This window comes from Mercenaria mercenaria, unplaced genomic scaffold (assembly GCF_021730395.1).
Source record: "Mercenaria mercenaria strain notata unplaced genomic scaffold, MADL_Memer_1 contig_814, whole genome shotgun sequence".
Lineage (NCBI taxonomy): Eukaryota > Metazoa > Mollusca > Bivalvia > Venerida > Veneridae > Mercenaria > Mercenaria mercenaria.
This window is the reverse complement of record NW_026463720.1, coordinates 1-14320: the sequence shown is the minus strand read 5'-3', so window position 1 is coordinate 14320 and position 14320 is coordinate 1. Positions and strand designations below refer to the sequence as shown.

General features: G+C 36.2%; 1 protein-coding gene across 1 annotated transcript in view; it reads left to right on the top strand.

Moving 5' to 3' along the window:
- LOC128554863 (intermembrane lipid transfer protein VPS13D-like) overlaps positions 1–13016 on the top strand; it is a gene marked incomplete at both ends in the record, with an annotated part of 63833 nt that extends 50817 nt beyond the window's left edge. Inside the window, 3 exons of the mRNA XM_053536177.1 lie at positions 8253–8419; positions 9049–9102; positions 12876–13016. Coding sequence (XP_053392152.1) covers positions 8253–8419; positions 9049–9102; positions 12876–13016 — 362 coding nt within the window. The remainder of the gene's footprint in view (positions 1–8252; positions 8420–9048; positions 9103–12875) is intronic.
- Positions 13017–14320: the final 1304 nt, after the last annotated feature.

Genomic DNA, 14320 nt, shown 5'->3' with positions numbered 1-14320 from the left:
AATTTGACTGTTAACACTCTAGAGGTCACAATTTTGGCCCAATCTTAATGAAACTTGTTCAGAATGTTACTCTCAATAAAATCTTGGACGAGTTCGATATTGGGTCAACTGGGGTCAAAAACTAGGTCACCAGGTCAAATCAAAGGATAAGCTTGTTTACACTCTTAGAGGCCACATTTAAGAACATATCTTCATGAAACTTTGTCAGAATGTTAATCTTGATGATCTTTAGGTAAAGTTCGAATCTGGGTCAGGTGGGGTCAGAAACTAGGTCACCAGATCAAATCAAAGGAAAAGCTTTTTAACACTCTAGAGGCCACATTTATGACTGTATCTGCATGAAACTTGGTAAGAATGTTAATCTTGATGATCTTTAGGTCAAATTCAAATATAGGTCAAGTAGAGTCAAAAACTAGGTTACCAGGTCAAATCAAAGGTAAGGCTTGTTAACACTCTAGAGGCCCCGTTTATGACTATCTCTTAATGAAACTTGGTCAGAATGTTAGCCTTGATGATCTTTAGGTCAAGGTCGAATCTTGGTCATGTGGAATGTGACCTACTGACCTACTTTTTAGCTCAGTTAATTGCTCAGGTGAGTTATTGTGATTGCTCGTCTGTCGTCTGTCAACATTTAGCTTGTGTATGTGATAGAGGCTGTATTTTTCAATTGATCTTCATGAAATTTGGTCAGAATGATTGCCTTGATGAAATCTAGGTCAAGTTTGAATATGGGTCATCTAGGGTCAAAAACTAGGTCACTGGGTCAAATCAAAGAAAAACCTTGTGTATGCGATAGAGGCTGTTTTTTTCAATTGATATTCATGAAATTTTGTCAGAATGCTTGCCTTGATGGAATCTAGGTCTGGGATCAAAAAGTAGGTCAATAGGTCAAATCAAAGAAAAACCTTGTGTATGCGATAGAGGCTGTTTTTTTCAATTGATCTTCATGAAATTTTGTCAGAATGATTGCCTTGATGGAATCTAGGTCGAGATTGAGTTTGGGTCATCTGGGATCGAAAAGTAGGTCACTAGGTCAAATAAAAAAACAAAACCTTGTGTATGCGATAGAGGCTGTTTTTTTCAATTGATATTCATGAAATTTTGTCAGAATGATTGCCTTGATGGAATCTAGGTCGAGGTTGAATATGGGTCATCTGTAGTCAAAAAGTAGGTCACTAGGTCAAATCAAACATGTCAACATTTAGCTTGTGTATGTGATAGAGGCTGTATTTTTCAATTGATCTTCATGAAATTTTGTCTGAATGATTGCCTTGATGGAATCTAGGTCGAGTTTGAGTTTGGGTCATCTGGGATCAAAAAGTAGGTCAGTAGGTCAAATCAAAGAAAAACCTTGTGTATGCGATAGAGGCTGTTTTTTTCAATTGATATTCATGAAATTTTGTCAGAATGATTGCCTTGATGAAATCTAGGTCGAGGTTGAATATGGGTCATCTGTAATCAAAAAGTAGGTCACTAGGTCAAATCAAACAAAAACCTTTTGTATGCAATAGAGGCTGTATATTTCAATTGATCTTCATGAAATTTTGTCAGAATGATGGCCTTGATGAATTCTAGGTTGAGTTTGAATATGGGTCATCTGGGTTCAAAAACTAGGTCACTAGGTCAAATCAAAGAAAAACATTGTGTATGCGATAGAGGCTGTATTTTTCGATTGATCATCATGAAATTTGGTCAGAATGATTGCCTTGATGAAATCTATGTTGAGTTTGAATTGGGTCATCTGGGTTCAAAAAGAAGATCACTAGGTCAAATCAAAGAAAAACCTTGTGTATGCGATAGAGGCTGTATTTTTCCATTGATCTTCATGAAATTTGGTCAGAATGTCCGCCTTGATGAATTCTAGGTCGAGTTTGAATATGGGTCATCTGTATTCAAAAAGTAGGTCACTAGGTCAAATCAAACAAAAACCTTTTGTATGCAATAGAGGCTGTATATTTCAATTGATCTTCATGAAATTTTGTCAGAATGATGGCCTTGATGAATTCTAGGTTGAGTTTGAATATGGGTCGTCTGCGTTCAAAAACTAGGTCACTAGGTCAAATCAAAGAAAAACATTGTGTATGCGATAGAGGCTGTATTTTTCGATTGATCATCATGAAATTTTGTCAGAATGATTGCCTTGATGAAATCTAGGTTGAGATTGAGTTTGGGTCATCTGGGGTCAAAAAGTAGATCACTAGGTCAAATCAAAGAAAAACCTTGTGTATGCGATAGAGGCTGTATTTTTCCATTGATCTTCATGAAATTTGGTCAGAATGTTTGCCTTGATGAATTCTAGGTCGAGTTTGAATATGGGTCATCTGGGTTTAAAAATTAGGCCACTAGGTCATATCAAAGAAAATACTTGTTTAAACTCAAGAGACCACATTTTTGGTCCAATCTTAATGAAAATTGGCCAGAATACTTGTTTCCATGAAATCACTAGGTCAAACATGTTTACACAGTTATGGTATGTTTCTCAGGTGAGCGACCTATGGCCATCTTGGTCCTCTTGTTTTTAGCTCACCTGAGCACAAAGTGCTCAGGGTGAGGTATTGTGATCGCTCACCGTCCGGCGTCCGTCCGTCCGTCCGTCCGTTGTACGTCCGTCCGTTGTACGTCCGTCCGTTGTACGTCCGTCCACACTTTCCTTTAAACAACATCTCCTCCTAAACCAACAGGCCAATTTTGATGAAACTTCACAGGGATGTTCCTTGGATGGCCCCCTTTCAAAATTGTTCAAAGAATTGAATTCCATGCAGAACACTGGTTGCCATGGCAACCGAAAGGAAAAACTTTAAAATCTTCTTCTCAAAAACCAGAAGCCCTAGAGCTTAGATATTTGGTGTGAAGCATTGCCTAGTGGACCTCTACCAAGTTTGTTCAAATCATGACCCCGGGGTCAAAATTGACCCCGCCCCAGGGGTCACTTGATTTTACATAAGAAAATCTTAAAAAATCTTCTTCTCAAAAACCAGAAGCCTTAGAGCTTAGATATTTGACCTGTAGCATTGCTAGTGGACCTCTACTAAAATTGTTCAAATCATGACCCGGGGTCAAAATTGACCCCGCCCCAGGGTCACTTGATTTTACATAGGAAAATCTTCAAAAAATTTCTAAAAATAAACCAGAAGGCCTAGAGCTTAGATATTTCACATGTAGCATTGCCTAGTGGACCTCTACAAAATTTGTTCATATCATGACCCCCTGGGTCAAAATTGACCCCGCCCCAGGGGTCACTTGATTTTACATAGGAAAATATTTAAAAAATCTTCTTCTCAAAAACCAGAAGCCCTAGAGCTTAGATATTTGACATGTAGCATTGCCTATTGGACCTCTACTAAAGTTGTTCAAATTATGACCCGGGGGTCAAAATTGACCCCGCCCTAGGGGTCACTTGACTTTACATAGGAAAATCTTCAAAAGTTTTCTAAAAATAAACCAGAAGGCCTAGAGCTTAGATATTTCACATGTAGCATTACCTAGTGGACCTCTACAAAATTTGTTCATATCATGACCCCTGGGTCAAAATTGACCCCGCCCCAGGGGTCATTTGATTTTACATAGGAAAATCTTCAAAAATTTTCTAAAAATAAACTAGAAGGCCTAGAGACTAGATATTTGACATGTAGCATTGCCTAGTGGACCTCTACAAAATTTGTTCAAACCTTGTCCCCCGGGGTCAAAATTGACTCCGCCCTAGGGGTCACTTGATTTTACACAGGAAAATCTTAAAAAAAAATTCTAAAAAATAAACCAGAAGGCCTAGATCTTAGATATTTGACATGTAGCATTGCCTATTAGACTTTTACAAAGTTTATTCAAATCATGACCCCTGGGGTCAAATTGACCATGCCCCATGGGGTTACTTGATTGTACAAAGAAAAATCTTCAAAATTTCTAAAAATAAACCAGAAGAGCTTAGATATTTGACATGTAGCATTGCCTAGTGGACCTCTACAAAAAGTTTTCAAATCTTGTTTTTAAAGTTACTTAAAGAAAATTTCAACTATATTTTCTCATAATTCTTTTGATTGATTTCTATTATGATCTTTTGACCTTGAAGACTTGTCCTTAAGTGCAATGATAACAGGTGAGCGATATAGGGCCATCATGGCCCTCTTGTTTAAGATACAGCCTTGAAATTTGGATGACATGTACAGTTTTGCACACCGATCTTAAAACTGACTTCATTGAACATGAATGTGACCTACTGACCTACTTTCTTCAGGTGAGCGATACAGGGCCCTCTTGTTTTCCTGTCTGGTCCATAACTCTGCCATCCATGAAGGGATTTTAATATTACTTGGCCAAAATGTACCCCATAATAGGATGCACAACTTTCAGACCCCTAGCTCTAAGGTCAAGGTCACACTTGGCAGTCAAATGTTAACATGGCATGGACACGGTCTGTTTTTTGTCTGGTCCAAAACTCTGTCATCCATCAAGGGATTACAATATTACTTGGCATATAAGATGACGAGTCATGTTCAACACCCAGAACCCTTTAGGGGAACTAGCTTAAAGGTCAAGGTCACAATTGGAGATCAAAGGTCAATAGGATTTTTTTCCTGTCTGGTTTTTAACTTTGTCATGCAGAACAGGATTTAAATATCAGTTGGCACAAATATTCCCCAGGATGAGACAATATGTCATGCACAAAACCCGGACCCTTAGCTGAAAGGTTAAGGTCACACTTTGAAGTCAAAGGCCAAAAGGGCTTTTTTCCTGTCCAGTCTGTAACTCAACAATCCTTAAAGAGATTTTAATATTACTTGGCACAAATGTTCACCACCATGAGATAGAGTGTTGTGCGCAAGAACCTGGTCCCTAGGTTTAATGTAAAGTTTACACTAAGAGAGGCCAAAGGTTAGATACAAGAATGACTTTGTTTGGAGTATTTCTTCTTCATGCATGGAGAGATTTTGATGTAACTTGGCACAAATATTCACCACCATGAGGCACCGTTGTTTTTAGAATTACTTCCCTTTGTTATTACTATAAATAGCTTATATTGTAACTGTTTTATTACTGGCCGTAGGGAAAAATTGAGATTTATAATTGGCCAAAAAAAATCCATATGAAAATACAGGTGCTAGTGTAAAGAAATTTGCTATGATGGGCATATATTGTGACATTCTGGCACTCTTGTTTATATTTATACCCCCACCAAACATGTTTGAGGGGGGTATATAGGAGTCAGTTTTGTCGCGTTTGTCGCGTCCCGTCGCGTCGCGTCCCGAAATCTATTATCTCAGTTATTACCAAATGGATTTGATTCAAACTTAAAATACATGTTCCACCTTATCACCCACATCATGTGACACAAGGTGCATAACTCTTGACACCAAGTTTTCATGAATTATGTCCCCTTTTACTTAGAATTTAAGGTTAATTTTGTTGTATTTTCATTATATCTCAGTTATTACTAAATGGATTTGATTCAAACTTAAAATAGATGTTCCACCTCATCACCCACATCATGTGACATAAGATGCATAACTCTGACACAATTTTTTTTATGAATTATGCCCCTTTTACTTAGAATTTAAGGTTGATTTTGATGTATTTTTCACTTTATCTCAGTTACTACTGAATGGATTTGATTCAAACTTAAAATAGATGTTCCACCTCATCACCCACATCATGTGCCCACATCATGTGACACAAGTGCATAACTCTGACACCAAGCTTTCATGAATTATGTCCCCTTTTACTTAGAATTTAAGGCTAATTTTGTTGTATTTTCACTATATCTCAGTTATTACTAAAATGGATTTGATTCAAACTTAAAATAGTTGTTCCACCTCATCACCCAGATGATGTGACATAAGGTGCTTAACTCGAAATAAATTTTTTATGAATTATGTCCCCTTTTACTTTAAATTTAAGGTTGATTTTGATGTATTTTCACTATATCTCAATTATTACAAAATGGATTTGATTCAAACTTAAAATAGATGTTCCACCTCATCACCCACATCATGTGACCACAAGGTGCATAACTCTGACACCAAATTTTCATGAATTATGCCCCTTTTTACTTAGATTTAAGGTTAATTTTGATGTATTTTCACTATATCTCAATTACTACTGAATGGATTTGATTCAGACTTAAAATAGATGTTCCACCTCATCACCCACATCATGTGACACAAGGTGCATAACTCTGACACTATTTTTCTTGAATTGTGTCCCCTTTTACCTAGAATTAAATGTTAATTTTGATGTATTTTCACTATACATTTGTATCTCATTCTGATTGGCTTAGAGCCAAAGGGAAGTAACCTTTTTTAGCTCGACTATTCATAGAATAGTAGAGCTATTGGACTCGCCCATGCGTCGGCGTCCGCGTCGGCGTCCGCGTCCGCGTCCCGATTTGGTTAAGTTTTTGTATGTAAGCTGGTATCTCAGCAACCACTTGTGGGAATGGATTGAAACTTCACACACTTATTCACTGTGATAAACTGACTTACATTGCACAGGTTCCATAACTCTGTTTTGCTTTTTTACAAAATTATGCCCCTTTTTTGACTTAGAAATTTTTGGTTAAGGTTTTGTATGTAAGCTTGTATCTCAGTAACCACTTGTGGGAATGGATTGAAACTTCACACACTTATTTACTGTGATAAACTGACTTACATTGCACAGGTTCCATAACTCTATTTTGCTTTTTTACAAAATTATGCCCCTTTTTCGACTTAGAATTTTTTGGTTAAGGTTTTGTATGTAAGCTGGTATCTCAGTACTCACTAATGGGAATGGATTGAAACTTCACACACTTGTTCACTGTCATGATCTGACATGCACAAAGCAGGTCCCATAACTTTATTTTGATTTTTTACAAAATTATGCCCCTTTTTCAACATAGAAATTTTTGGTTAAGTTTTTGTATGTAAGCTGGTATCTCAGTATCCACTAATGGGAAAGGATTGAAACTTCACACACTAGTTCACTTTCATGATATGACGTGCAGTGCAAAGGGTCAATAACTCAACTTTGCATTTTACAAAATTATGCCCCTTTTTCAACTTAGGAGTTTTTGGGTTAAATTCTTATATGTAAGCTGGTATCTCAGTACCCACTAATGGGAATGGATTGAAACTTCATACACTTGTCCACTGTCATGAGCTGATAAGCACTATGCAGGTTCCATAACCCTATTTTACTTTTTTACTAAATTATGCCCCTTTTTCGACTTTCTTATTCATTCAAGCGACAAGGCTGTTAAATAGTCGAGCGTTGCTGTCCTCCGACAGCTCTTGTTAACCTTTGTACTGAGTTTCTTCCCCTTAAATTCCAGGAATTAGTCTATTTTTAGAAATCCTATTTTTAGATTTTCAATCTTTATTATAAGTCCTATGTAAAAAGTAAAAACATTTTTCCGTGGTAACATGGGTCGGTAAGACACTTCTTTGTATTCACTTTTAGTGTATCTCTAATATTAGAGATTTAATATATTTACTAGTATTACTATACTAGTATTATACTAGTATTACTTATATGTGGAAGCCCAGGATGAAGTACTCCAAAGTATTTTTAAGATTCCTTATGGTTGCCATTCTTCTGTGACAAGACCGTATGGTGGGGGTATGAGTCACTCCTGTGACAGTTCTAGTTATAGATGTTAGGATACAATCAACAACTGTAGGTTTTTGTACATGCAAATTTTAATCCAAGTGTTTTGTTATAACATATTGTATATATAGTACAATATTGTTTATACATCAGTTCATTATGTTATACTGTAGGTGCCTTCCAGTAGGGGATTTTGTATTGCATGGCAATACTTCATTCACTTGTTGAAACAACTTCTTTCAGTGAATACTGTGATGAATGTTCACATAACTTGATCACAAGTATCCTTGCCTTTCTTAAGATGGATAAAAATGCCTCTACTTAAATTCACAATTAGATGTTAGAGCTTGAAATAGAAAAACTTTCTAAATACTTCAAACTTCATATTAAGAATTATTTATCTGTATGGGCTGTATTGGTAGTGTCATGATGGCTAGAATTCAGTGCATTTATAGTTTACATTTTTCAGGTACAAATGAAAATAAATTCTGTATTGTGTTTCATCTTTCTTTGTTTGCTAAAGTAGACTAATACTGATGGTGTATATTAGCAGTATAGTTCCATCAGGAGTATAATAAAATGATTGTTTAAAATCACAAAGTAAATTAGATGATTTATTAGTAACACAAAATTGAATAGTGAAAAATTCATATTGAGAAACCTTTATTTCTTAGCTGATTGTTAGTGCCCCATACTGGATAGTGAACAGATCAGGGTTGCCACTGGTATTCCGTCAGGATGGCTCATCACAGGAGGCTGCTGGACAGTTTGAGGAGAATGAAATGGCTAGAATTGTCTCCCCTTTCTTATTCAGTTTTACAGACAAGGACTCACCATATTTGTAAGAACCCTACAAAGATTGTTTTGCTCTCCAAGAAAAAGGAATATTTTGTTTTGCACATGCCGGTAGATAGGTCTGCCTGCCTGTTGATTTGGCTTCTGATCAATAGCTAAAAGCAATTAGGCCAACAGTTGTCAAACTTCATGGGGTGTTTGCCTGTGGTCAGTAGATTACCTGTATCACTGTCAAATTCTGTAGGACAAAGCTCAAAGTAACACTGAACTTTAGGTAAAACTATAAAAATCTTTTAATTTGTCTAAAACCTTTAATTTGTCTAAAACCTTAGATATATTTGGCATCTTGCATTGTGTAGAAGTCCCTACCAAGAGATCATTTACTACCCATTTGAATCAGTTTAGCAATATAGGTCCATCATGGTCCATTTGATTAATGCTTTAGTGTACAAACTTCAAACTTTATAGGATGAATGTCTGTAGTCAGTAGATGACCTCTTCCCCATCCCCACTACTTAAATATTATTTACTGAGAATTTTGCAGATCTGTTCATTTCAATAGCACCTTGTAAATAGTAAACATGATTTTAATGTGTGCAGTTATGCATATTTTGAAATAACTGCTAGCAAGTTTTAATTAAAATGAAAGCTGAAAAAATATGCATTTATTTCTAGGTGTGAGATGAGAGTAGGGAAACACAAGCACGGACCTAATACAATACCTATGTGGTAAGTCATGAGAAATTCACAAAATACATGATAGCAAAACAAAATGAATTTATGGGTTTCTGTAGTAAGATTATATTGTGTTTAAGCTGTCTTACAGTGTTGTACTATGTGAAGAATTTTAATTAATAAAGGCATTTTTGTATGGCGTATATGCAAAAACTATCTTAAAAACCACACCATTCCGCTGCATGAATATGATTTAAAAGAATACCAAAAAGCTACATTAATTGCATTTTTAGCTCGACTATTCGAAGAATGAGTAGAGCTATCCTACTCACCACGTCGGCGTCACACCTTGGTTAAGTTTTTCGTATCGGTCCACATTTTGACAAAGTCTTTTGAGATAAAGCTTTGAAACTTTAAACACTTGTGTACCATCACCATGTCCAGTTTTAGGCAAGAGAGCATAACTCCATCAAGGATTTTGGCTGAGTTATGGCCCCTTTTAACTTAGAAATCTGTTAAATTTTTCGTACCAGTTCACATTTTGTGTAAAGTGTTTGACATATGGCTTTGAAACTTTTATCATTTGTTTATTATAACAGTCTCTATCTGTAGGCAAGAGTACATAACTCTGTCAAGGATTTTGGCTGAATTATGGCCCTTTTTGGACTTGGTATTTGGTTCAGTTTTCTTACAAGTCCATGTTTTGTCAAAACTATTTGACATGTGACTTTGAAACTTTGAACACTTGCTTATCATTATGATTTTTTATCTGTAGGCAAGAGTACATAACTCAGTCAACTATTTTGGCTGAATTATGGCCCTTTTTGGACTTGGAAATCAGTTAAGTTTTTCATACCAGTCCATATTTTGCCTTACCTGTTTGTCATATGGCTTTGAAACTTTGACCACTTGTTTACCATCATAGTCTACATACCTAGAACAAGGACTCAGTTATGGCCTTTTAAGCTCACCAGAGCCAAAGGCTCAGGGTGAGCTATTAGGATCACTCACTGTCCGGTGTCCGGCGTCCGTTGTCTGTTTTCCGTCGTCCGTTGTCAGTAAACTTTTAATTTAAACGACATCTCCTCATAAACCGCTAGGCCAATTTCATCCAAACTTCACAGGAATGTTCCTTGGGTGAAGCTCTACAAAAATTATTCAAAGAATTGAATTCCATGCAGAACTCTGGTTGCCATGGCAACCGAAAGGAAAAACTTTAAAAATCTTCTTTTCAAAAACCAGAAGCCCTAGAGCTTAGATATTTGGTGTGAAGCATTGCCTAGTGGACCTCTACCAATTTTATTCAAATCATGACCCCGGGGTCAAAATTGACCCCGCCCCAGGGGTCACTTGATTTTACATAGGAAAATCTTAAAAAATCTTCTCAAAAACCAGAAGACCTAGAGCTTAGATATTTGACATGTAGCATTGCCTAGTGGACCTCTACTAAAGTTGTTCAATTCATGACCCCCAGGGTCAAAATAGACCCCGCCCCAGGGGTCACTTGATTTTACATAGATTTCTATAGGAAAATCTTCAGAATTTTTAAAAAAATAAACCAGAAGGCCTAGAGCTTAGATATTTGACAAGTAGCATTGCCTAGTGGACCTCTACAAAATTTGTTCAAATCATGATCCCCGGGGTCAAAATTGACCCTGCCTCAGGGGTCACTTGATTTAACATAGGAAAATCTTAAAAAAAATTCTAAAAATAAACTAGAAGGCCTAGAGCTTAGATATTTGACATGTAGCATTGCCTAGTGGACCTCTACAAAATTTATTCAAATCATGTCCCCCGGGGTCAAATTGACCCTGCCCCATGGGGTTACTTGATTGTACATAGAAAAATCTTCAAAATTTTCTAAAAATAAACCAGAAGGCCTAGAGCTTAGATATTTGACTTGTAGCATTGCCTAGTGGACCTCTACAAAATTTGTTCAAATCTTTTCTAGAAATAAACCAGAAGGCCTAGATCTTAGATATTTGACATGTAGCATTGCCTAGTAAACTTCTACAAAATTTGTTCAAATCATGACCCCCGGGTTCAAATTGACCCCGCTCCATGTGGTTACTTGATTGTACATAGAAAATTCTTTTAAAAATTTTCTAAAAATAAACCAGAAGGCCTAGAGCTTAGTTATTTGACATGTAGCATTGCCTAGTGGACCTCTACAAAATTTGTTCAAATCTTGACCCCCCCCCCCCCCCCCACCCCCCCCAGGGTCAAATTGACTCAGCCCCAGGGGTTACTTGATTGTACATAGGGAAATTTTAAATTTTCATAAATTTGCTAAAAATAAACCAGAAGGCATAGATCTTAGATATTTGATATGTAACATTGCCTAGTAGACTTCTACAAACTTTGTTCAAATCTTGACCCCCGGGATAAAATTGGCCCCGCCCCAGGGGTCACTTGATTTTACATAGGAAAATCTTCAAAAATTTCTAAAAATAAACCAGAAGCCCTAGAGCTTAGATATTTCACATGTAGCATTGCCTAATTGACCTCTACAAAATTTGTTCAAATCATGACCCCGGGGTCAAATTGACCCCCGCCCAATGGGGTTACTTGATTGTACAAAGAAAAAACTTCAAAATTTTCTAAAAATAAACCAAAAGGCCAAGAGCTCTACAAAATTTGTTCAAATCATGACCCCCGGGGTCAAAATTGACCCCGCCTCAGGTGTCACTTGATTTTACATAGGAAAATCTTCAAAAATTTTCTAAAAATAAACCAAAAGGCCTAGATCTTAGATATTTGACATGTAGCATTGCCTAGTAGACTTCTACAAACTTTGTTCAAATCTTGACCCCCCACGATCAAATTGACCCAGCCCCAGGGGTTACTTGGTTGTACATAGGGAAAATTTCATAAATTTGCTAAAAATAAACCAGAAGGCCTAGGTCTTAGATATTTGATGTGTATCATTGCCTAGTAGACTTCTACAAACTTTGTTGAAATCATGACCCCCGGGGTAAAATTGGCCCCGCCCCAGGGGTTACTTGATATTATATCGGAAAATCTTCCAAAAAAATTCGAAAAATCATCATTTTGACATTTGAAACATGTAGCACATTGTATCGGAAGACGTGCTGTTGATAGCCTCATTCTGACAACCCTTCTGCTAGCCAATCAGAGCCTTACTTACAACATTTTATATGTGAAAGTAGAAGTTTAAAAAATCTATATTTAGCCAGGGTTTTTCATATTTACAATTCTTATGACAACCACATCGCGACTATGCCCTCGTGTTTTGAGAGAAATCATATGTCATGGTACGGACTTGGTCAAACAGAAGTCAGACAACCAGTTAGCTCAGTCGGTAGGACACTCACCCTGTAAGCAAGGGTCCCAGGTTCGAGCCCCAGAGTGACTGCACATTTTTCTCACCCTTTGACATTCAACGCTATTTTGATGGTTCAGCCAAATGCTTGTTGAAACAAGTCGTCTGATTGGTTCAAATAAAAATAGATTTGCAAAAATAAGAATAGCAATATCGGAAATCCAAAATATACAGAAGACGAATATGAATGGGTCATTCTCAGATCTTCCTTTAGAAGATCAAGTACTTTAGTCAGATTGTCCTACAGTGTCAGACCTTTGGTAAATGCATATGAAAACAATTAATCAAAAGTGGTATTTAGCAAGAAATAGAAATATTTTAATAATTATGATCATAACAAAAATGTGGCAGACACATCATAAACAAAGGCATTATGAGCCTTTGGTCATTTATTCAAATAAGAATGCTATTTGTTGAATCATTGCATGAATTCAGTTTAATGTTTCTATTTTCGTTTGATTTTCTTCGTTTGGTTGAATTTTAGGAGTAGCAGCTTTTCATTGGAGAAAGAAGCTAATGTTCGCCAGCTTCATGTTGCGCCAAAAGATGGGAACCGTCCTGATTGGTTAGTATCTGCTCGGTTCAAGGCTCGGAAAAGGTTTTTCTTACCATCTAAATGCGTGCAGTAAGTCATCACCATGGTAACCTAGGCATGGAACCCCTAAATGTGTATCATAAAATGTGAACCTTGTGCAATGTAATATTGGGCTAAAGGGAGACAATGTGGTGTTTTCAAGCGGGTTTCTGTGCTGTTTTAAACAATAGCTATTTTGCTTTTAGATGTATTACAAATTGTAGGAACTGTAGTGAGGAAACTATCGCTTTGATCACTTGGTTGTAGTGGGATAGAATGTAGACACTACGAAACAATGGGAATTATTTTCAAACTTGACTTCATTTGACTTTTTGCTTAATATTTGACCTTTTTACTTTACTTCTGTTTCTAATATTACTTTTTTGCTTGCTTGAGGTAAGTTTAAGGGGTAATCTTATACTATGAAGTCAGTTTTATTTGTGACAAACTAACTTTTATTAATTATGTGGCTGCATTATTTCTTGAAATTTATTTCCGAAAAGGATTGCAAATTACACATTATTTAATCTTTGAATTTATGTCGCCACAAAAAAGTTGTTTGTGCTAAAACTATGAAATTTGTTTCAATGAAATTAATTGATTTTACAGTATTTTCATTTACTCCTTGAGTTTTTTTTTGTTTGGTTTATTTGAAAAAAATCCTATGATCATTAGTTTACTTTTCAGTTTGGGATAATAATTATATTATTATCTTTATATCACAGTTAGACCAAAACCGGTTTAGAAGTCTCATGGCTAACCTTATATTTCACATTTCATGTAGCATTAGAATCTTTGGCAGCAAAGTCTGGTTCATTTATATTAAACAAGATTGTATTTTTTGTTATTTTGTGAAATTGAGAGTGCTAATTTGTGGAATTGTACACACAAATTTGTTGTTGTTAACATTTTGTACTTAGACTCCTACCAAGCAACATCATTGGTTCTGTTGTGAAGTTAACATGTTTACATTTGTATTTATCCCTCTTTGTAAACCCTTTAAACATTTACTGTGTAGTGTTTGTAAAAAGTTACTTGTCAGTATTAAGAGAGTTGTAGGCTGTTGGCATTTATTGTTAAGCCTTTACCAGTTAAGAACATTGCTGAGATATGCCTGTAGAAAGATTGATATTTATGATGATTTGCGTACTAAATATTTACACACTAAAAAGATTATGCATAACCATTTTAAAATGATATGAGTAGCATTTGATATTCTAATTGATAGCAGAGCTACCGGCGCCACGAAGCGCGCCGACAGCGTCGCATTACGGTTAAACGTGTGAAAAAGAAAATGAATGAAACTGTGTATAGAATTACTATCGAGTTGAAAATTCGTGGTACTTTTCCGGAAT